Source organism: Euwallacea fornicatus, chromosome 24 (assembly GCF_040115645.1).
Source record: "Euwallacea fornicatus isolate EFF26 chromosome 24, ASM4011564v1, whole genome shotgun sequence".
Lineage (NCBI taxonomy): Eukaryota > Metazoa > Arthropoda > Insecta > Coleoptera > Curculionidae > Euwallacea > Euwallacea fornicatus.
The window spans coordinates 1,797,139-1,822,330 of NC_089564.1; the positions used below are offsets into that span (position 1 = coordinate 1,797,139).

Here is a 25,192-nt window from a genome sequence, read left to right on the forward strand (position 1 = left end):
TGTTTTGTTTATCGTGCAAGGTGGGGAGGGCTCAGAACGGTCCAGTTGTGCTCGCGGTTCTTCCATCTCGCCTGAATTTCTCAATCTTTCCAGATCAAAATACGTATTGTCAGCAAAAATCTGGAATCGCAGGGATATCCCTACACTTTATGATTTCTTTAAGGGAAATTTTGAACCCAATCACGTTTGTATTCATGGTTTTAGACCTTCAGTGTACTGGAGATATATTGATGACGTTTTCTCAATGAACGAGTGCGATAAAAATCATTTGGTTAAGTTCCTCGATCGTCTAAATTCACAATAGCCCAGTATAGAATTTCTGATTGAGAACCGACGGAAACCAAAAAGCCCCCTTTCGTGGATATTTTGATAAAAAAATTATTTACAAAGATTTGAAACAATTGTTCATCGAAAAACGCCTCCCACAGAGCGTTAGTCCAATTGCAACTCCAACCCTCCGATCGGAGTAAAAAGAGGATTTGTTAAATGAGTAATTTATAATCAGGCAAAGTGAACATGCAATGAACAGCATTCTTATGCCGAAAAGACATGCACAAAACGTGTTATATGTGAAAACAATTATCCTAAGAATTTTGTGGGCAAACGTGTAGCAGGTCGAATTTTGAACGATGGCATGATTCATTTTCTTAACGGTCAGGACAGCCCAAATCGAATAATTTGAATGTAAATTGAATATTAGAACAACTTTTGAAGCACATAACCCAAGAAACGAACAGGAAATGTCGTATATGCAGAGTTCGTTGCCGATGGGAGAAATTTTACATCGGCAAAAGTTTAACCCTTAACGAACGAGCGCACGTTGCCAGAACAATGCCCAGTAGATCGAATTTCAACGAACGAATTGTTTCATTGCTAAATCAAGAAAGTTGCACACGATTAGTGCCGCTTTCATTGCATTTTATGGGAATTTTCAATGGTAACACGCGGTACATGAACGTACACGTGTGAATACCTGGTGCCGCGACCGTGGCGGCATTCGTTCGCCGAGGGTCCGATGGTGGCGTTCGTCCGAGCCCCGGCCGGAGGGTGAGCGCCATTCTCAGCTAGTTCAAACTCAGGACGGCGTGCAACCTCCCACCTTCGGCGAACCCCTCTGCGAGCTGTCACAAACGACTGCAAAAAATAAATGACGCCATGACTAATTGTTTACAACAATTACTTATTACACATATCTGCAGCAGCCTCTTTTATTATGAGCCGCCACCTAATTGCTGCTGACGTTCAAAACCCAAATCAACACTCGAAAAACCGAAAAAAAGGACCCTAACAACAATTTTAAACATAATCTACATTCATTAAAAGCTACCCAGCCCTAAAAGCGCACTTGAAGCACCTGTGCGTTTATCCCACGGTGGTTTAATCTCCTGAACAGCGCTCCCCCCCCCCCCTCTCTCTCTCTCTCTCTCTTTCTCTCTCTCTCTCAAGCTTCTTCCGGTACATCAGCTCGCTTTATCTCCCAGTTTTTTCTTCGATCTACCGCGATGTTTAAATCGGTTTACAGCCTCTTTCTTCATGGACGGCACACATGTATATTCATGGATGTATGGTAAGGAAAGATATTTGGGAAATTACAAGTTATTTTCTCTTTGTTTTGAAGTTCAGGATGTCTATATCCATTGTTCACAAAGTGGTTGTTGTTGAATTATTCTCTGTGCCTACGTTCGCGCCTTATGTACCAGTTAATAAAGAATCATGTACGGAAAAGCCATAAAGAGAATCGCGATTAAAAACTTTATTTAGTCCCTTGCTGGAAGTCCTAGCAGGTGTGCACTTAACGCACACACATTCTATACTTTTCCGTTCATTTGCAGTAATAATAAGCGATCATAAGAGGCACTATAGGCAGCCATGGGAAAATTAAAATTATGCAGAAACGTCCGACTTTTCTGCATGTAGATTTCTAGACTTATTTATTAAAATGTGTAGAATGTTGTGCGTGACACGAAGAATGGAAATCCAGGAAAAGGAAATGAGCGCACTTTAGGTCCCTAGTCTTTATGGTAATCATTTTAGGTTTATGTAAATACAGGGTGCAGGGGCTGACATTTAAGGAAATAACATCCTAATTAAGAACGTTGCGTAAGTGGATGAGGAATAATATCATTGTGCGATTATTTATGACTGTAATGAACGCACGCATATAGCTACATATGTAGAGGCCTAACTGGCTAGATGACGTGCGTGCACGGTCGGGCTTGAAAAGGATCCATTATGTGAAGTTCCAACAAGTATTTTGCATCATGCGGTAACAGTTTCATTTTCTTCTGCCAAATTTGCGGATTTTTCCCTCAATTCGTGTAATTGATTTTAAATTGTACCTTATCAGGTCGAGCTCCGGGCGGACATAGCGCTTTGCCGCACAATTTTTTTTTTTTTTTTTTTTTTTTTTTTTGATGTGTCGCCGAAGCTCCGAACTTCGGCGATGGTCTTCGATGTGCAAGACTTTTGACGTCCCCACCCGTGCGAAAAACTACGACATTAACGTCTGTCCAAGGCCAACATTTAAATTGTGAGACACACCCTGATGTTCTTCTTCTCAATCGCTGGTCGTTCCGAAAGATTTTTTTTACATGAATCGCGTCATCATTTAAAATTTTCTCTAATAATCATTTGTTTGTAAAATTGCCATGATGATTGCTTTCGCATGCATCATATTTTTCACGCGTGTCTTTCAGCATTGAAACATTGTTCATTGTATACTAATTTTCCACGATTGTACACACACACACACACACACATTTTCCAATCGCCTTTTCACTATGATTGGATGGTTCCAGTTACAATTCAAGTAACGGTTCATGCGAGGTGGTTTCCGGTGCACGGTTGTTTCGAACCTTCGTAACTCTTTTTTGATTAAAATGCTCAATTTAAGAGGTTTAAATTTTTTTTTTATTAAAAATAACCGGATTTTTTTTAATGGAAATGATTGAGAATCTAAATTTTCTTATAAAAAGTATGGGAGGTACTTGAAGTTCTATGGCATCCCGGATTTTTACTGACTCACATTTTACTATTGAAAACGAGCCGTTTGCTCACGAACCATTAGGGGCTCTATGAATCTACTAGAAACGTACCAATGTGTGATTCGAGACTAAATTTGTATAAATTTTTCCAAAAGTTACTAGAATATTCGTTATAAGAACTGCGTTTCTTGCTGACGGATCTGGAATATATAACAAACATGTAGGCATGGGGATGTTTAGGTAAGTTTACGACACTAACAATAGGTCTTAAGGGTGTGTTATTTTTGTGAATTTCGCGGACGCCATAAGAATGTTTTACTGTTCAAAAATGAAAAATCAATGTATCACATCAATAGATGTCTCTGCCGACATTGCTCCTTGTGTCTGTGGACACTTTCAGATCCTTGCGCGCGTCTTTTATACAGGGCGTCAACAGGTTTATTATAGCTTTCTTATTTGGTAAACTAATTTCCATAGAAACGATAAGATACAGGTGTAGTATTGGTCAGATTTTCGGTATCCACGGCAGCTGGCTCGATATTAAAGTTAACGGCACGTTCATTGTTAATAATGAGGTCTGGAGGTACTTGAAGGGCCTAAATTTTAATCCAGACCAGTTTCGGCTCAACTTACCCGAGTGTTGCTTAAATTCTCTTAACGATTGGCGCCAAAAGGCTCCAAAATTTACCCGAAATCGGAAATCCGTGAATGGAAACGTGTGACCAAGCAACTCTAATTTCTGCGTGAGATCTTTGAAAACTTAATGTTCGGCAAGCCCCGAATAGTATTAAATGCGGGGCGAGAGGGCGAACCTCCGATCTCTGTTTACAAACACAATTAATAGGCAAAAACAAAGAAGAATCCCAGACGCACCTCTTCGTCTTGAAGGGCGTAAACAACAAGGTCCTTTACCCCGAGTTTCAGGTAGTTGAAGGGCGCCTTCGACGATTTGTACAAAACCGAGAAAGGGAAAGTCATGGTTGCTAATTGAGAGGATTAACTTCGTGGCCAAGGTGTCAAAAGAAGGGTATTATTATCATTATTTAAGTTACCGAGAAGTCAAATCCTCTTATTTACGGCGATTATCTCCTATTAGGTATAGGAATTCCGATCTCATTGTGATTTTTGGCGCATCATAATTTTAAATTGACACGACCGGGTCGGAAAAATTGTCGGGTGGACTGATTTCGGATTAAAACAAAAAAAATAAAAATAAAAATAAAAATTTAAAGAAATGAACGAGCATGAAATTGGGTCACCTGCGATCGAATTGAAGTTCATGCCTCTATTGTTAACCAACTGCGCTGCACATGCAACAAAAACCTCCGAACCGTAATTACTGTGAAAACGATGTTATTATTAAGGACAAAAAAAACTAAAATTTAATGTTTCATTTTTAAAGGTAAAAAGCAACGCGTCACTGATCGATTTACCAAGCTCGGAAGCCATCGAAAATTGATGTCCACCGATGGGTTGTTTTTTTGGGGTAGCCCGAACATGGGGCTTTTGTCGTCTATGTGCCCATTGAAAAGTAGGATCGCTAGTGGGAAGATTGAGGGGAACCCTTTCCTATCGCACTCGATGGAGGCTTAATGATCGCGGGAAAAAGTTCTCGTTATTAAAAAACCAATTCCTGTGGATTGCGGACAAGATGGCAGAGCACCGATCAACCTAGTATTGCTGCAATTCAATTCAAAAAATGCATACGCACTTTGTCTGCGATAATGCCCTTGGGAGCTCAGAACAATCAAATACTATTATTTAACGCAACAATATCGGAGAGTTTTCTCTCTGCTGTGAACTTTTAGGACTTTCACGTCGTGTGCACCACTCGTTCTAAATTTTAAAGTGGCAGGAAGTGCACGTTAAAGGGAAAAAAATCCTGGAGGTGCCTAACGAACAGAAAAAATGTTTCATCAAGCGCTCGGTCCTCGTAGGGATTAAATGTAGGGACAGGAATACGTGAAAGTGCGTAAACGTAAAGTTCGGTCAAAGTGAGGGAAAAAAGGGTTAAAGGGCGCACGTAGAGGAACTGAGGAGCGCGCGATAAATTTTAAATATCGCCCAGTAAATTCAGAGAAAAAGACCCTGTACACCTTCTATTCTACAGGCGTCGGTTGAAATCTGTCGAAAGGAAGAAGAATGGTTCGGATGTGAAAAAATAAATCAGCGCACCTAATGTATGCAAAAACGAAAAATCTGCGTATCCCAATGAGCTCCCTCGAACAACCTAACTGAAACATTTACCTGTTAACAGAGGTATTTGTATTGCAAGAAACAACATACCGAGGAATAATGGATGAAAAAGGACTCAAACAATGGAAACCTCCGGGCAGCACCCAACGTCAAACCGATCTTTTTTAAGTGTTCATCGATTGCCTGATTTTTTTAGTCGTTTCTTGGAAAATGCAGTAAAAAAGTCAATTAACACGAGCGAAGGCTGGAGTGTAAATCTGAACGAAGTCTGAATAAATACGGATGACACTACCAACATAAATATACAGGGTGAGTCGGGAGGATCGTGCCAAACTTCAGGAGCGTGTTGTACATGAAAAATAAATGTAAAAAAACTCAAATGTTGTTAACCGATTTTCGTTTGTTTACAAGTTATAGCGCGAATAAAATTAAAACATAAAATTTAAAAAAATTATAAATTTCATAAGAAACGTTGGATTGGTCGTGGTGGCCCTATTAGTTGGCCTCCGAGGTCTCCAGACCTCACACCACTAGACTATTGTTTGTGGGGTTGTTTTAAAACTGAAGTGTACAGAGTAAAAGTGGACACTCAAGATGCACTAATTCAACGCATTAGAAATGCTGCAGCTTCTATTAAAGAAAGACATGAAACCATCAGGAGCGCAACGAATGCTCTTCATAGACGAAGCCGAAAATGTTTAGAAGTTAATGGCAATATTTTTGAACATTTACTATGATGTCCAAACGTTAATTTATGGAATTTCTTATGAAATTTATAATTTTTTTAAATTTTATGTTTTAATTTTATTCGCGCTATAACTTGTAAACAAACGAAAATCGGATAACAACATTTGAGTTTTTTTACATTTATTTTTCATGTACCACACGCTCCTGAAGTTCGGCACGATCCTCCCGACTCACCCTGTATAAGCACCAACTGACAAAAAAATTTTTCTCTATCTATTACTTAAAATGTATGACAAAAACGTACTGACTAAAATACTAAAAGTCCTAATTTCTAAGATCTGCAAATCTGGATAAGTTTCCCACAAATACCGTAGTGGAAAGAAAGCATCCATCTATACAGGGTTACTGGCGATTCCGCCTATTTCTTAGGAGAGGTGATAAGGCATGAAGTAAGGAATAAATTGAACCCATATGTACCTATTACAAAACTCACTAATTTTCAGTTATCTTGTTTTTATTCGGAGATTTCAAAGTGATTTTTCAAGAAATCCTACAAGGATTTTTTTTACCTTCACTACACTTGATGACTTGTCAAACATTGTGACCTTCCGTATGGAATGAAATATGTCCGGAATCATTTGCATTATGCGAAGATTTAATTATTACTTAAATTTAATTGTTCGTCTAAAGCTTTTCGACTTTTTTCTAGCATCGCAGTAGATTTGTTGAACATCTAATACCTCGGTAGAGGTTATTGAAAAGAGGAAGTTTAAGAGTAATTTTTACGCGTGTTACCTTAAACATTTTTTGAAAGCTGCTCAGAAGGAGGCAAGGTGAGTGGGCTCCAAAAATAATTTTATGAAGGTTTTTACTCAAAATCTTCACATAATGCAAATATTTTTGCTCATATTTTATTCCATACAGAAAATCATAACGCCAAACCAGTGACCCAGTACCGAAAGTAAAAAAAAAAAACAGAAATAACTCATAATCTAATGAGTTTTGGAATAGGCATATATGGATTCGATTCATTCCTCACTTCGTACTCTATCACCTCCCCAAAGAAATACGTCGCATCACCAATAACTCTGTATATTGACCAAAAAATTGGCTTCATTCTATGACTTGACTGTCTGGATATTGAATATATGTACAAGAATAAAAACCAGAACAAATCGATATCGATATCGGGTCTCCAATCGATTAATAACGATTCACTTTAAAAACTTATTTCATTAATTTTTAGAAACTGTGACGATCCTCCCTACAGCACTTTCATAAATTTTGAAATATACATTTGTCTGTGAACCAATGAAAAAGTTGTTAGTTCCTAAAAATTGCAGTGAGAAGGCTGCTTAACTGATCGAAAGGAGAAACTACAGTTGTGGGTGGGGTCCCAATGAACATGGGTGAAACCACTCCAACATATTGACAGCACCTAGCCAAGATAATCTTCAAAATTTTACCGAAAATTTGTAATAAAAAAACAGCAAACTGATATGGGTCGCAACACTCACTCTTATAAAGAAATAAACTTGTCCCGACTTGTGCATATGCTGATGGTAGCTTTTCCAAGTTATTCCGTTCTTTCGCTAAAAAGACCCCTTTACCATCACCTAAATCATAATTTATCCTTCCGTTAACTGAAATACCATGGAATGGTCCTTTGGTATTTCCCAACTTAAACGTTCTCACTACATTTGTGAACGTTCTTCATCGACCCCGATATCTGCGCCTTAACTTATATCAAGTTGAGTTAAGTCGATTCTCATACTCGGTTGATCAAATTGATACCTGTACCCTTCACTCTTATACTCTACCCCCTCTAGCGTTTAGCCCGAAGTTGTTCGCTAATTTGCCCCAATTATCATCTGCGTTTTTACGATGTAATAACTCTCAAGGTTTCCGGGATATTCGCGTTCGAAGCTTGAAAATTGGTGAAAATTGTGTATTTCCCTTGTGGAAATTTTTGAGACGCCCTTGATCGACAGACATGGATCCTATATCAGGACCGGAACCCCCTTGAGGCTTTGGAGCTTTGAAACTGTATTTTTAAGAGTTTTTAAGGCTCTTTCAAAACCTCTAGAATGAACATAAAGTCGGGAACTAAAAGAAACGAAACAACCCTATTCCTTAGTAATTTATACTATGGACAAATTAATCAAGACCCTTAGTCCAAGAACGAAACCCACGCCCCTTTAAGCACACTTTGACGCACATGTTTAAGTACACGACCAAAAAAACGGTGTAAAAGGGTTAGTTAATCGCTATAATATGGAGTGTATCAGTGCACTATCCTATCCAAAGCTTTTCGCCTATTATGCTTTTAATCTGCGGGGATATCAGTCACATGATCAAGTGCACCATTGTTGGTGCTCACTTGCCGTGGCACGGGCATCTACATGCGTAAGACGGGGGTTAAAAAATGGGGTGTCATTAGAGGGCCTATTATGGTATCAAGGGTTTTTCGAAAGCAGACAAGGAGTTTCGAGTGCATTGCTTATGTTCAAAATCCTCGTGTCCCAAGAACCATGTATTACGACGGCCTCAGCTCTCATTTAGAACGTCCTATTAGCCTTCACTTGTCTGAACTAGAACTCGTTCAGATTACTCCGGCCTCGGTCGCACGATCGTAGGCCCCACCCTACAAATGAAACAGTCGAAATGATTTTATTACCCTTGTGGCTTACTCCACTTTTTTGCCATAATATTGATGAATAGCCAAGGGTGCGGTATTGAAAGGGCCGAAGGTATTTTTTATGTTTTTTTAGGCAGTTGCCAAGTGGGGTCCTTCACGGGCCGAAATGCCTACTGAATGGGTGCATCTGTTTCTAATGCATTATTTTCGGCTTAAGCTTCCATTGTGTTGTTCTCTTTAATAATAAAGACATTATCTACGGTAAATATACTTTGTATAACAAACAGTTTTTTTTTTTTTTTTTTTTTAATTTCATCTGTGTTGATGATCAGGTGCAATCGCACTGATGAGGTTGTATGTGAAGATTCTTCAGGCGCGTCTAAAACGTCGTGTTTGTTGGCAATGAATGTTGTTTCCTGCAATGATGGTAATTAATAGTAAAGTTCACGAATATGACCTCTCTGTTAAAATGTCGGTAGGCCTTTGTTGATGAAAAGGGCGGACCGATCGATACGGTGTATATTTATTTCATTTTGCAACCGCATAAAATGGGCGGAGCACTTCACGAATATGTCTAATTCAAGTTACCGTTATCATATATTCCTTATTAACTTCCAAGGGACGATAGTGATATTTTTGCGTCCGCAGTTATTTTATTTATTTTAACAACTGCAAGCATTCAGGAGATGGAAACGACGATGTGGGTCTTTGTAATTTAATTCGGACATTAGTGGCATCAATGTGAATACTTTCATTAGGCACGGTGCATTAGGTGAATTTTTACTATCATTAAGCAATAGAATTGATGCAGAGCGACTGGAAATCATTATGTCACTCGCATTCTGCATCAATCACCCTCGTCGTGATCGTTCGGAAAATTCCAAATTAAACATGTTGTTAATTAAAATGGTGCATTTAATGAATGCTGATGTTCGGAACCTTCAGCAACGAAGCGGAAGTGGTTTGATGGAGATGGAAATTCGCAGGCAAATTTAAATTTTGTCGCAAATTGCAATGCCGGGAAGTGGCAACACTGTAAGATTGAATTGATGTTTGTAGCTGCTGTGAACGAACCGTTGTAAAATTGAAATTTGCCTGCAACCGACCAGTATATTTTTTCATATTTTAACAACCCCGATCACGTTTTATTAGATAGAACGATTGTTATGGCGTTTAAACAGAATATGCTTTTTTAGAAAAAAAAATGCAATAATTTCGACTATCTCAAAAATTTGACAAAAATCCAGGACAACACTGCAGCAAAAGGTCTAATAGAAAATTGTTCAAACAAAAGATTTTCATTTTTTGAAGGTCAACGGGGATCTAATACGGAGTCACCATTTGGAAAAAAATTTCCCTCAAAATGACCTTAAAATGACGTTTTGGCCAATTCACTATCTTCATGACGCGTCCCCTCTTTACCGGACGACTTTCATTTAAAATTTTTTTCATACAACGTACCGTTTTTGACTAATCTTCGATCGCAGCTTTAAATAGGACACTCTGTGTACACACATATCTATTACATTTGAAAATTCATATTGGTGCGCTGCCTTTTTGATAATACATCTCTTGTACCACAATACTTATTTCATCTTTCTCTACCTTCATCTCTGTTATTTACTTAGATTCTTAATGTTCGTTTTTCTGTCCCGTACTGTGTGAAATTTCTGAAATACTGAACTACTTGTTCCACTTTTGACTCTAGAGATTTGCCAAAATAAATTTCAGTTATCACAAGCATTTTTCCCCTTTACAAGGTAATGCAAATGGATTTTAAGTGCGACGTTTCGAAGCTGACTCAGAATACCCAAGGAGAAGCTTCTTGGTTTCCAGACTTCACCCATATTTCACACTTGAAGAGGTCCGAAACACACGATCTGAGCATGTACTGAACTGTTTTTTTTTGCATTTGGTATCGTGAAAAGTCAACCATGAGTTTCTCAAATTAAACAAATCATTATTCATATTTGAGACTTGATTGGACAAGCAATAGCTATCAGGAATGTTTCTTGTGAATAGATTGATGAGATTGTTCATTACATTGTTTCCCTTGGTAACAGCTTCAATTTGTTTTATAAAGTTAGGATGTTTAGTCTCATTTACAACCATCTGTTTATACATGTAACATAAGTTTGATTTATGGTGTAATTCACAATATTAATGGCTTTACATAAATGCAACAAAAAGTCCTATCCTCATAAATAAAGAGCTTTACCGTAAAGGCGAAACGTCCCGTGTAAAATCTAATAGCACCATCTCATGGAGACGAAAAAATGCCATTCGAGAAGTGAAATCCAATAGGTCCAGAAAAAAAGAAAGTTATTTGAGTGAATTGGGGGTTTTCCGAATATTTCCAGAGGTACATAATTGCCCTCTGTTTTGAACCATCCGAATGACCCCGGAAACGTGGATAGAAGGGTGGTTCTTCGATGTTTGGTGTCATTTAGTGGCGTTTCCAAAAAGATATGGGTGTTCCACGGAGGATGATGGGTATACCGCGAAGTACAGCACATTTTCTGAGCAGCAGCAATGCTGCCAAGTTTTTCATTAAACAATAATAACATCACAATTATCGAATAATTAAAATATTTTACCATAATTTTAAAACTGGACGTTTAGGTCACTCGCACGGAGACCACCTAAGACTACGCGACACTAGTGATTTCCTGCTGGTCTTCTTGTCTATTTCGATAACCCTGAAGAAAAGATAAATCTCGAACGCTTAGTATCTTCGAAGTGTCATTTCAGTTAAACCTGGCGAATAAATAACCCAAGACAACCCATGTAAAGTTTAGATGAACACTACGAAAGCTGAGAAGAACAGAGTGAGAACACACTGCTTTCATCATCGAATTATGGGTTCTCATTACCAACTTCGAAAGATTTTCTTTCACATGTGCATCGTGCACAGTCATAGTTACAGTCACAACACACTCACATTTACAGTCAGACCCACACTTATACTCCCATTGGCAGTTGCAGTTGTAATCACTGAGCCGGTGCTCAGTTTATGCTAAGAACTGTTCGGATTTACATTTTTTGAAGGACTCTCATCGCTTCCTCTTAAATATGTCACGTTTTATACTCAAATATATAGGGTGTCTCAAATAAACGGGCGATAATTCAGTTATCTATGAATGGATTTTGATGAACTGAAAACCAAACGAAATTACATTTTTCTGATTACGAAGTAACTCGAAAGTTCATTTTTTTTTTTAACTCAACTTCTGCTTCCGTGACAACTTCAAAAATGCAATAGAACTTTAAAAAAAATATACAATTTTTGATTAAAAAAAATTTTTTCTGAATTTAGTGATGTATGGCAAGTTAATGTTAAATCAACTTCCAACTGAAAAAGCTGGACAATCTCATTTCCTCGAGTACTAAAGAATGATATGGTTCCAATGTTCAAGGGTGGTTTGTCCCTTCCCGCTCGGTGTCATATGGGCGCCACTCGTCCATGGCGCCAAGGGTCTACGCACACACAAGATGATACTACACGATGAGACGGGATGAAGTGCAGATGACCACAGAACAACGCAGATGGCCTTATGACGATGCAGATGGTTAAATAACTCATAATGTCCAAATTTAAGTTACAGATGGCTACATAACTCATATTGTTGAAACTTCTAAATTTGTTTTCAGTTAAAAATTGTTTTAACATTAACATTTCCTACATTGTTAAATTCAGAAAAATATTTTCGATCAAAAAATGTTAAAAAAAATGAAATTAAAAAAAAAACTTTGACATTACTTAGCAGTCTGACAAGTATAATCTTATTTGGTTCTCAGTTCATCGCAATCCGTTCATAAATGACTGAGTTACAGCATCGTCCGTTTGTTTGGGACACTCTGTATAATAATAACATACAAATTTCGTAAGACAGCACTTTCACGTACGAATCCATGTTTGCAAAACGAAAAATGCGCCAGTGGTATACTCAGTAGTGACTCTTAATATTTTTTGTTTTAAGGTCGAACAATTATAATAAAAACTAAAAGATATATATGCTTTTAAGTAACTAGTGAGTTTAAGAACGTCAAAAATTTGATTGAAATACTACGGAAAAATATTTGGCGTGTATTATCGCACATTTTTTTTAATTTTCCATTCAAATTATATACACGAATCGTAGCCAACACAAAAGCGAAAAAATACCTACATCAGTGCGGTTATGAAACTCATAATCGAACTGCTAGCAGTGCCGGCATCTGCCTGAACCGTTCGGAATTATAAAAACTAGGTTTTCGTAAATCAGCTGGAACTAAATTTGAATTTTCGTCCTTTTTCTCATGTAATCTAATATCGTGATGCTTCATCATAAGCCTGAGATACATAATGCTAATTTTTCATTCACACGATGACAAGCAATCATTCAAATCTACACCACATTGCCGCCAATAGTAAGCAGCATAAGAAGACAAATCGGCTTAGTGTCAACCCTACTTTATTATACTCTACCATCTGACACTTCAGCAGTTTATTTTTTTAACAGAGGGTCTGCCCATAATCCATTCTTTGGCTTAGCTGGACATTTGCTACCACAATTCACGCGTCATTAATTTATCGAGTTTCAAAACGAATTTATACGCTCGATTAAAAAAAAATCTAATCGTTTCTTTATTAATTAAAAAAATTAAAAAAAACAGACACACACACACAAACCTTCTGTTAGCGTTAATTTATACCTCTTCGATTTCAGATCTCAACTACTGCGGTACCCACGAACCCTGTCTCAACGGGGGCACATGCGAGAACACAGCACCCGATAATTACTTGTGCACGTGTCCAGAGGGGTTCTCCGGTGCCAACTGTGAAGTTGTGGACAACCCCTGTGCTCCGGCACCCTGCTTACACGGGGGTACTTGCATGGAGACCGGCGGGTCCTTCACCTGTGAATGCGCACCTGGTTGGACTGGTCCCACTTGCACCATCGGTAAGTAATAATTAACGTGTAGATTGGGAGTTTAACTAATTTTTAACAAAAATTTTGAGAATATTTTGCTTCATTGAGCTTTAAACGTCGCATTTTTTTTCTTGTATTTTTTGGGGATGACACCCCTTACACGCCTGGGGGCTGTTGGAGAGGTGAAATTACACATTGTTTTTAGTTCAGGTTGTCGTAGGATGATTATCGTCAGTTTGCTCAAACTGACGATAATCTTCACCCTTTACCAAGGGTTCGGACGAACCCTCTTGTTGACGTTTCGATGGCAAATTTGTGCCGTTTTCAGAACCAAGGGAAAAAAGTCAAAAACAAACGGTGAACTAAAACTTGTGCAAAGTAAATATTTAAACTTTGTGAGTGTTCAAACACTGAAATTCCTCTGGTCAATTGCTGAGAAATGGTTCTTTTTTGACATCATTTTTTTCAATTTCGTCCTGTGTATGGTGATTACTCCACGTGGTACTTGTTAGTGTTTTGGTTTCTATTTATGGGCACGACGTTGACCTCTTGCTCAACCAAAAGTAACCAAATGTTATTCATGCTTACTGAACAAGAAGCCATACTTCAGTACTTATTAAATAAAATTTTACGCTTCTTTGAGAATGGTTCCTTAACAACCATCGTTCCATTTAATCCTGTGACCGTTATCGGAGGCACGCTGGCACATACCGATCTACGAAATTCTCATTTTTTAACGTGGCTTGGGCATTCTGTGATTACTATTTTAAGGATCTGGATGGTTCTCAAGCACAAAATTTCTAACACTCACGAGGACTCCTACACATGACATTTTTTGTGCTCATTTTCCTTTTGAGGTTTTGCCATTCTAAGTTTTTAACGCGGGGAGTTCTATACTAGAAACCGTTCTAAAATTGAAATTATTTCCTAATTGTTTGCCTTGGTCTGCCTTAAATTTTAAGAAAAAAGGGCGTAATTGGTGTTAAAGATTGCGAAAATGAGGAAAGGAGTACGAGAAGTAATGTAAAAAGTACGAAAAGCATGGGGAAATAAGTAACAGTTTTAAATTTATCTCCTGTTCATGTGGTTTGGTTGGATTTTGCCTCATTGCAGGCTGTTTACACTAGCGATAACTTTTGTCTATAAAATTATTAGGATAATTGTTTTCACACACAGGGTGGTCCTCCGGGAAGCCCTCGATCGATCGCAGGAAAACCATAATTTAGAAAAATCCGAAAATGAGGAAATATACCTGAGTCGTTCCTGGGGGACATGCGCTAAAAATATTTTCAAGATGGCGGCACTTCCGGTTACACCGGAAGCAGATGTCGACTCGCTTATTTTAAACGGAACGCCCCATATTTTATTGCATTTTGGGCTCTGCGATGACTTCTGAACACCTGCTATGCGAAACGTTTTACGCTTATCCTTAACCGTTCTGGAGATATTCACACTTACAGACGAAATTTGACAGTTGCCGTCATTGATTCGTTTGCTGATATTACGAAAAGGGGAAGTTATGTCGCCGCAATTTTTTGAGGGATTGCTAATAAAGCACAACTTTCGTCGCGCGTGCGTTAAAACTCGCGAAGCAACGTACAGGGTGGTCATAGATAATTCTCAAAGTTGACAGTCACGAATCGTTAATTTTGGACTTGACCTAAAGCTCAAGTGGAAAAGGAGTAAGCCCTGAACCATGCGCGTTTCGACCTTTTATTTGCGAAGAAATTCGACCCTTTATCTATAGAGCTTATGAAAATAGTTCTTTTTAATGCATCAGTGCGAAGAAAATGAATTCCATACAACCTTCCCATACAACGAATGAGACGGAAGACGTACTTATAGCGTGTCCAGTACGAGAACTGCTAATTCATTGAAAAATCAACCTGAACCAACATAATGATCCTTTATGATAACCTAGGAGATCCCTAATTATATTTGTTCTTCTTATGTAGTATTACACGAAAATTGGTATAATGCACATGATTTAGAGCGTAAAAATCCATCGTTAAACTCATGCTCCACCTTGACCATAGTTCGCCACTAATAAGCTCTAATTGTTCAGAGAGGCGGTTTAATAAAATTTGCCATCACAGTCCGTTCTTCAGCCGAATGGTATTTTAACGAGTTCAGATGTAATTTAACCCATTCCACAGCCGTACTCGAGTGCCGATTTACCAAATGCCAATGGATTCAACTAACCAATTTGCACGGGATTCTGTGGGTACTGGAACAAATAACCTTAAGTAATTTGTTAAGTCACGGAATTGCACGTTTTGATTGTAAAATGACAAACATTCATACTGGCGGCTACCAGGTTAAAGTATCCGGAAACCTGGCTCGACATGTGAACAGTATAAGCTTAATTTAACGAGAGCTATTTATTTGTGTGTGCGAATCTAAAGAGAACCCAACTTGCAGATCCTGCATTCGCGATATAGCCTCAAGTGGTACCACATTTCAAAAGGATGAAACGGTTTTAAACCTAATGGGAACAGGAAATTAGCTTACGATTGGTTTTGTGAAGAAATCACTCTATCAAATATCAGTTGTGTCTATTCGACTGTAATCTAGAAGCATTATGGTAGTGAACTTTCCCGGTTGGTCTGATGTGAACCGCGCCTTCTAAGCCGACCTGAAAACCAAACGAAGACCTGTTATTTTCGGGGAACTTAAATTAATTGAGTTTCGTTAAGGTGAAACGTTTGTGCCGACTTTTATAATGAAACCACAGACGAACTTCTTCAGTAAATGGTAGTTGTCTACCGTTTTTTTAAATTATTATTTATTAAATTATCTTGTTTTGGATCCTGGCCGTGGTCCAAACGTGTAATTTTGTCCAAGCAAAGAAATTTAAAAACCGGAGCGCGTACGAGGTTTTCTGCGAATGCAATCGGTTCGATGGGCCTGATTGCCGATCTTTGTTGTTATGGTGTTTTAGTTGGACCATTCATGCTGCGACTTGAGAGGTATTTGGGAATGGTCAGTGTATGTGCCGGTTTCATTTGCGGTAACCCATCGGACGGTCGATGGTTTCCAGAATCCTTTTAACGCCCGCCGAAATGGCTCTTTGGGAGAATTAGTTGACACACGGGAATAGTCCCAGAAGTACACGACCTCGCATGTTGGTGGCGATTTTTTTGTTCAAACTGTGTCTATAAGCAACCTTGCAAAGCTCTGTGTCTAAGTTTGAGGGCTCTAAGTTGATTCGGAGCCGTTTTTGGTGAAGATCTAGAGATGTTGCGAACATGGATATTGATTGCGCACCGATGCGTGATTCAATAGTTTCATTTGAAAAGTTTCGGGCCGTCCAACATCAAAGCGGAGTTAGATTTTACTTTGAGAGGATCTCGTCATTCGTTAACGATTACGAAATATAGGACATCAGTTTTGGGAAAATCCCAACATAAAGATCTCGCACTCAGGTAGTGTCCGAATATCTGGGCGACAAATAAAAAGGACAGCAAATCCGAGACGGGCGCCAACACTTCAGGGGAAGAACACCATCCCCCTTGGAGTGGCAGGCAGAAGCGTTTCCCGTCTCGTCGCCTCAACGAACTCTCAACTCTCCCGATATCGGAGACTTCGACAACTTCCGACGCATCTCGTTGCAAATCGAAATTTGGATGCGAAAATACATAGTCAACAATCTAATTGCTAATCAAGCCCTGTGCAACAACTTGCGCGTGAGTAAGCATAGTGTCGTATATTTAACGGTGTTTCTTCACCCTCTCGAACCTTTGGACCCCTATCGTTTTATGACGGTAGCCCGTCTAGTCCTTCGATCAAGTAAGAAACCCCGCCGGCGTAAGTGGGTTACTTGGTAGGTGCCTAGTGAGGCACTCACTGGCGTTAGGCAGGAACTCAGGAAGCCCTGGCCTAAACAGCGGTCGTACGAACTGCCAAGTTGAACCGGCATCACTCCGACCCGACGACACTCCAGACCTGGCCACTCCAGAAATTGTGAAAATTATACTGGAAGACCGTCGGCTAAAATTCGCTCGAATTGGCAGACGTGCTGAGGCATTTCGGAAGGTACTGGAAATGGTATTTTGACCGAATAATTGAACGTGAAGAGATGTTGAGCGCGAGATGGGTGGCGCGATTACTCACAATTGAACCCAGACAGTGCCGTGAGAAAATGTTTCTAGAAAGTGTTCGGCAAAGTCTCATAGCAATAAAACCGAGATTTTACATTGATTCATAACCATGGACGTACCGTGGATGCATCATTTCATACCTGAGACGGAATCAGGTGTTGAGGAGAGGAGTGGTCAGAATAATGAGCAATGAGCTCAAAAGGGAAGATCGGCTCCAAAGGAGGCGAAAACCGTTCCATCTGCAAGAAAGGTGATGGTATCAGTTTTTTGGGATGCACGTGAGATAATTCTCATTGACTATCTTCCTAAAAAAAAAAACAATAAACGACGAATATTATATAAATTTATTGCAGCGTTTGAGCGAGGAACATAGGAAGAAACGACCCCATTTGGTGAAAAAGAAAGTCTTGTTTCATCAAGACAACGCACCTGCCCACACTTTCATAATTGCAATGGCCAAAATCGATCAACTTAGTTTCGAATTTTCTCTTCGCCCACCCCATTCGCCAGATTTAGCCCCCTCAGATTCTTTGCTATTTCCAATTTAAAAAAAAAGCAGCTTGGTGGAAAGAGATTTGCAAATAATGAAAAAGTGGAGTCCGAGGTCGATGCCTATTTTGAAACATTCGAAGTTTCCTACTATACAGGGTATAAAAGCCATAGAGGGTCGCTGGGAAAAGTACGTCAATAGCAAAAGAGACTGCGTTGAGAAATAACGTAATATTTTCGATTTTTTTCTTTAAGTGTTAGGTGGCGTTCTCCTGGGACTATCCTAGTACTTATGCGCACTGAAACCTCATTTAGTTCGGTGGGATACGAGAATAATGTGATTCTACGCGCAAATTTGAATATGTGCGTAGTAATGAATGGCATTATCTCCCCCTTTCCGCCCATTAAAATCTTACGTAATAATTCGAAACTTCGCAACTCGCATTTAACTTTCATCAGCTTTGATTCATGGACACCCAATTTTCTGCATTCACGATGCTCAGCTTAACACTGAGACGTTCCGGAGGTGTTCAACGAGATTCGGGATCTCCATGTGGCCCGCCGGACCATGGCCTGGCTATTTACATTCGGACCGCCCGAGGTTCGCAGTCTCAGAAACCGTGTTTGGCACAAAAAAAAGCCTACGACCCGTCCAACCCCAGCCAAGATTCGTGGATCTCGACCAATAACGTACGTCGTAAATAACAGTTTCGAGGACATGCGCAGTTCATTCAAATGGCGAGATACGGCCAGCAAAAAGCAACGAACAAGTGGTGCCGGGGAAGTGCCCCAAAAATGTCTCTTGCTAAACTCGAGCTTAAACAGAAACATGAAATCGCGCCACGACCGATGGGGACGTTCTCACGTAGACGGAGGTCTTGTGTGCTTGCACGTCCAGATTTGACGAAATTAATTGAATTTCTCTCTCTTTTTTTTTAAATTCGCTGCAATTCATCAACGTCTGGCAACTGTGGCGCACATAAACGGGATTTTCAGTGTTTTCAAAAAATCGGCCCTCCTCAGGGTTTCGGTTTATTCAAACGTGACTTTCCCATTCTCAACCTGAACGAACCTCACTGTGATAGTTTGATCCGCCGGACTGGGTCCAGAAAGGGCGAGGCCATCACGGATTTTTCTAGCCTCGATTCGCTTGAATCGCAGCCCCAATCGAGGCTGCCTCGTTGGTTGGTTTGGCTCCCCCGAAAATAATTCGATATTTAACGACCGAACATTGAATTTCCCGGCAAAGAAGTGTTCGAGGAAGCCGCGTGCGTTTAACACGTAAGTTGCTTCAACATTGATTTTGTTGAAGCATTAATGTTGTTGACATTAACGGAATGGCTCATGAAATAGCGTTACCGGGCGCAGGTAAGCGAACCCCTTCTCTATGAGCCGCTGATTAGTCATGATATTAAGATGGCATTAAACGCAATGAGTACCGATAAAGTAGGACGACAAAATGAACACATTTAAATGGCATTTATCTCATTAAAAAAAAAAAAATAACGTGTTGAGAATACAGGCTGTTGAAATCTCTTTAATACCGTACTCATCAGGAAACTAATAATTTAAACCCGGTAACCTACAATGTGTGAACCTCCCATCATAAATAAATTTACATGGGAATCATTCATATGTAATCCATCAGCGATTTTAATTAGCAATCAACAAACGTATAATTGCAAAGAGAAAAGGTGAAGAACCAATATTAATTTAAGCACGTAGTTGAAAGCGGTTATTATACGGGATGATTGTATTATTTGGGTTACCTGAATAACAAACTAATGCAATTGAAATTAGGGTAGTGACGTAGTCTCAACTTGTATGTAAATAAGAGATATCTGCATCGTGAATTATTTAGACACGGAAGGTGTGGAACGTTCGTACTGTACAATCCAGTTCCCAAGCGAGGAAGAACTAAATGCAAATTCGACCGCGTCCTATATGCAGATTTCCTTCTCCAACATACGGCAGATGAAGACATTAAGAAAATGTTTTGATACAAACTAAAATCCATTACACCTTTCATTCACATATCGTGGCAGTCGACCATGCATCAGGTAAAGCCTCGCATGTGGAAATTTAAATCACGAAGGTGTCCTATTTGAGAAAATCCACTCTTTAGATCTCCATAAACCTATCAAAGCTTAAGTTAGTGATATTTGCTACTTTTGCGACAATCTAATCAATTTTGGTTTGTTCTACATGCCTCGAATTGCACAATACTGTGGGTAAATGTTAAATCGGTAAATCTACAAATGAGACCGCACATGGGTGGATATTAACTAAGTCCTTCATTTGAATTTACACTAATTATTATTTCGTTGTGTTTGCCCATTTAGGAGTTTCGTAATTCGATTTATCGAGCAGAATCGAGAATTAACCCGACATACCGCGCGTTCGTGTGAATACGTTCACACTTTCTGCAATTCTTTCGAAGATAACGCGTCACAGGCGGCACGTCAACGGGGATCGTTGCTCGCTGTTCTCAGTGAATAACTAGCCGATATTAACGTTTAACCTTTGCGAATTCGGACGAACGCCCCTGTGAATTTTCAGCGGTCAACCGTGTCGCCGTTTTCAAGCCTAGAAGAGAGAAATTCGAGAAAAACTAAATCGTTTCGGAGATATTAAATTGCGTGAAGTACTCGTGAATTCTTTCCAGTCGCTGAAGATTGGACTTTTTTAACATTAACCATGTCACCATTCGATAAGTGGTTTGTTGTATCAAATTAAACCTCTAACTTCCATTAATAGCGTTTTTCACTTTTGCAGGGAAATTTATCTATGTATTTATGACTTTTTCAATGTGTTTATTTCCGTTGCGCGACTTTGTCTTTGTAATTTTCGAACGTAGTGTTTTTCCTGCTCTAAAAACTGTTTTTGACATTGAACTTACTTCCTAATCATTTGATTTAGTTTCTCTGTATGGTAAAAATGCTTGTTATAGGTCTGCTTTGATTTCCCATCGTTGCAATTACTTGTTTTGTCCCCACTGATTGTTCGATTTAATACTGGGTCCTTTTTCATTTAAATAATTAAGAATAACGTCCGAATACTAATTATTTGTAAACTAAACGTTAAAAAATGTGTGTTATTATAAACGTAATTTTTCAATATACAGGGTGTTTCCTAACTACGTGTAAAAAATTTAAAGGCGTAATCTCCGACTGATTTTGAGTCAAAAATGTCTAATAAACATATGTTCGCAAATGCCTTGTTTCCAAGATACGGGGTGTTGAAATGTGAGAAGAAAAAGAGATTTTATTTCCAAAATGACTCAATTTGGGTGTTTGAATTTTAGGAATTTTTTTTTTTGGGGGGAATGCTTTAATGATTAATCATAAGAATTGCTGAAAATGACCATCATTACTCATAATGCACGCTTCCATCCTTCTTGTTAATGATTGTCTCACTCTCTCGAAAACTCCTGGTGTGTTGCGTATCGTTTCACATTTCAAAAACCACATTGGTCATTTCTTGATTAGTGTAATTAGGCATTTGAAAAATTTTCAAAACTGAGGTATAATCTGATTTTTGGGACACAGAACGAAATTCTTTCACTTTAGAGAGTAAAACACAAAAATAACACTGACTATCTTGTTTATAGTGGTGGAAGTAGCAAAAAAAACTAACAATAAACAAGTTAGTAAATACCACCAAACCTTTAGAAACCTTTAAAACCTTTTTCAACGTCTTTCAGTCAACACCCTGTATCTTGGAAACAAGGCATTTGCGGACATATGTTTATTAGATATTTTTGACTCAAAATCAGTCGAGGATTACGCCTTTAAATTTTTTACACGTAGTTAGGAAACACCCTGTAAATGCATGATAATTTTCTCGCATTTCGTCTCCGATACGCGAGCATTTTCTCTATGTATCTTGCGTGTACTTGTTCGCCAAGTTTTGTTTTATGAACATTTAAATTCTTTGTACCTCACCGAATTTCTGTCTTATTGGTTTCTGCCCTCTTAGACGATGCTCCTGCATTGAGATTTTTATTTACGCCAACTTTACTTCTCACTTTTACATAATGTTGTAACAGCGTAATCAATTGCATTCATCCATCTGTAGGTGGATTTATAAAATTATAGCTTGCGATCTAATTCTCAAGATATTGCAAATTCGCCAATTATGTTTACTGACACAATTTCCTGCTGACCGTAGCGAGATGAGCGAGATTGCTCATTACAGGGTGAGTATCCTTTGTTATGCGTGCATACGAGCCTCTGCAACCACGAGAAACGGCACGGCGAAAGTCGTGCAGAGTCATATTGGAAATTCGCCTCTTCCGGCCGAAGCGCAGAAGTCGATCGGAAAATTTTTTGCGGTAATGTGCTTAGGCATTTCCACAAAAGAAAAATCAAAATTATTCATTTTCGAAAAGCGTTTCGTTGTGATAAATTGTTCAGGTCTGGAGAAATTGTTCCGCACGACGCCCTTAAACCAAACCCTGAGAGGACCATGTTGGTGCAGTGGAACGTTGAACTTCCAACTTGCTGGCTGTTTTTGGAATAATGTGAAAAGTCAGAGAAAATTTTCGAAAGCGCGTCCGCTCGAATTGGCCATTTTTTTTTTTTTAATCTGGGAAAAAACATGTTTTGAAAAAGATCGCCTAAATTCAATAACAATCTGAGGCCGGGACTGAAGCTCGATGAGCCCTTTGGAAATTGCTCGACTTTCTGGAATTAAATACCAAGTATACAAGTATGAAAGGCGGATTTGAAAAACCGATAGCGCATCAGTACAAGAAATAGGATAATGATCGTTTTTTTATTTTTTTTATTTTTAGCCATCGACAAGTGATAGCCACGACTATATGATACATTGTAAAAGTGTTTGCATAGTAGTGTTGTACTGCGTTCGATATGTCGAACTTTGTGCCAAATAAGGAGCATTCGCGGACAGCATTAATTTTTTGTTTTCGTTTAAAGAAAACCGCTGCTGAAGCATACCGATTACTTCAAGAAGCTTATGGCGAACATGCTTCATCGCGAGATACGTGTGAACGACGGTTTCGGCGCTTCAGAAGTGGTGATTTTAATGTTAGGGCCAAGGAACGCGGAAAACCGCCAAAAAAGTACGAAGAAGCAGAATTGCAGGCATTGTTGAAGACGATGCACAAACACAAAAACAACTTGCAGAGCAATTAAGCGTTAGTCAACAAGCCGTTTCCATCCGCCTACGAGAGATGGGAAAGACTCAAAAGGTCGGTAGATGGGCACCACATGAGTTGAACGACAGGCAAACGGAGAGACGCAAAAACACATGTGAAATTTTGCTCGAAAGATACAAAAGAAAGTCTTTTTTGCATCGCATCGTCACTGGTGACGAAAAGTGGATTTACTTCGAAAATCCAAAGCGCAAGAAGTCATGGGTAGATCCAGGCGCACCGTCCACTTCAACTGCGAGACCGAATCGCTTTGGCGGGAAAACGATGCTTGGTGTGTGGTGGGACCAGAAGGGAGTGGTCTATTGTGAGCTGTTAAAGTCTGGTGAAACGGTTAATACCAAACGCTATCAACAACAATTGCTCGATTTGAACCGTTCTCTGCTCCAGAAACGACCGGAATGTCAGAAAAGACAACACGAGGTCATTTTTCTTTACGACAATGCTCCTTCACCCACGGCACAACCGGTTCGTGACACGTTGGAAGCGCTCTACCGGGAGGTGCTACCCCGTGCGGCTTACTCCCCCGACTTGGCCCCTTCCGATTACCACTTGCTCGCATCTACGGGTCACGCACTCGCGGAGCAGCGCTTCGGTTCGTACGATGATGTGGAAAAGTGGTTCGCGGCAAAAGAGGAAACTTTTTACTGGCGTGGTATCCATAAATTGCCATCCGTTAATATGGACAAAATGCATCGCTAGCGATAGAGCACACTTTGAATAGTTCAGCTTTAATCGTTGTTTCAAATTCGACATGTATTTTTCGAACACAAAATCCGCATTTCGTAGTTGTATACCGGGTAGTTCAAACGTTTCAAGTAAACCTTAGTGAAACGAAAGCGGCTCCCTTAAGGTGGGAATAATAATTGTCCCCGGCGCTAATTCGCACCATGAGACATTTCATGAATGCCCATCTCATTAGTCCAGGTACTTATGATCGGAATTACTAATCCTACGTAATACCCTTCACGAGCGGAATGGAAGAAAACGAACACAAAAGCTGAAGCTCTGAAGATCCTTGCTTAACAGCAGCATTACACGCCGTACGCGACCAAAACTCAAATTTAAATAATTAAATAGTATATTACTCCGCATTAAAGCACTGGCTATTTATTCTCGATAAAAAGACAACCGTGAAGTTAAAAAATAATTTAGCTGCTTTATGGCTTTAATAAGCAGTCACGGTGCCTCTTATCCAAATAATCGAATTGGATTAATTTTCGACTCGAATAGACGTGCCCGATAGACGGTTTTTAATTGAAAGTTATACGTTTTTTAATTAAATTTAACGCCTACGTTTCGTAGGAGCCACCATTATCGTCCGGCATCCATCCGATCATTTATTAAACCATGGCGGTCTCTCAGCTCGACTTTGATAAACTGGGAAAGTGCCCAGTGCGGCTCCTCAATCATACTTGCTTGAACAATTAAAATTGATACGTCCGAAGCACCATGCATGGGGGAGGGGGGGGGGTAATTAAAGCCCAGTGACGACAACATTTGGCCAGCTGCCATGCAAATATCTCGGGAACCACTAAAGGCGTCCTTGGCCGTGTGACGGAGAGCCACGGGAAACGTTCGTCGCGAACCCGCTTGAGCGAGGGCGAACGTTACGATATTTACCCTCGGAAAAGAATAAGCAATTACGGCTCCTAACAGTTAATAACAACTTAGTTTCAAAAACTATTATTACCCAAAGTGACTAATTTAAAAAATGTTCAGCTCCACTCCTCTCGAGCCCTCTAATGGCATCTTCCCATTAGCGGACAAAAAATAAATGATCTTTTGATTATATATACAAACCCTCCGGGAACTTAAATAAATCTATCAGCATGAGTGTGAAGTAGCTGCTACCTTTGATGAACTCGCTCCACTGCTTAACAATCATTTTGTAATCTCCACTTCCACTTGTGGAGTAATTTACAGCGTTCTGTTTGATAACGCAGAGGAATGCGCATTCTACAAAACTCCTCCGGAGACCGTTTGTAACTTTGATCATTTACGGGGTGAGG

General features: G+C 39.4%; 2 protein-coding genes across 4 annotated transcripts in view; one reads left to right on the top strand and one right to left on the bottom strand.

Moving 5' to 3' along the window:
• The window catches only part of LOC136346677 (GPI ethanolamine phosphate transferase 1-like), a 225,072-nt gene extending 209,115 nt beyond the window's left edge, over positions 1–15,957 (bottom strand). The window contains exon 1 of the mRNA XM_066296018.1: positions 15,930–15,957. The gene's annotated coding sequence lies outside the window, so the exon portion shown is untranslated. The remainder of the gene's footprint in view (positions 1–15,929) is intronic.
• The window catches only part of Ser (Serrate), a 239,402-nt gene that overhangs the window by 189,721 nt on the left and 24,489 nt on the right, over positions 1–25,192 (top strand). For all 3 annotated transcript variants that reach the window (XM_066296002.1, XM_066296000.1, XM_066296001.1), the window contains exon 7: positions 13,215–13,448. In XM_066296002.1, coding sequence (XP_066152099.1) covers positions 13,215–13,448 — 234 coding nt within the window. The remainder of the gene's footprint in view (positions 1–13,214; positions 13,449–25,192) is intronic.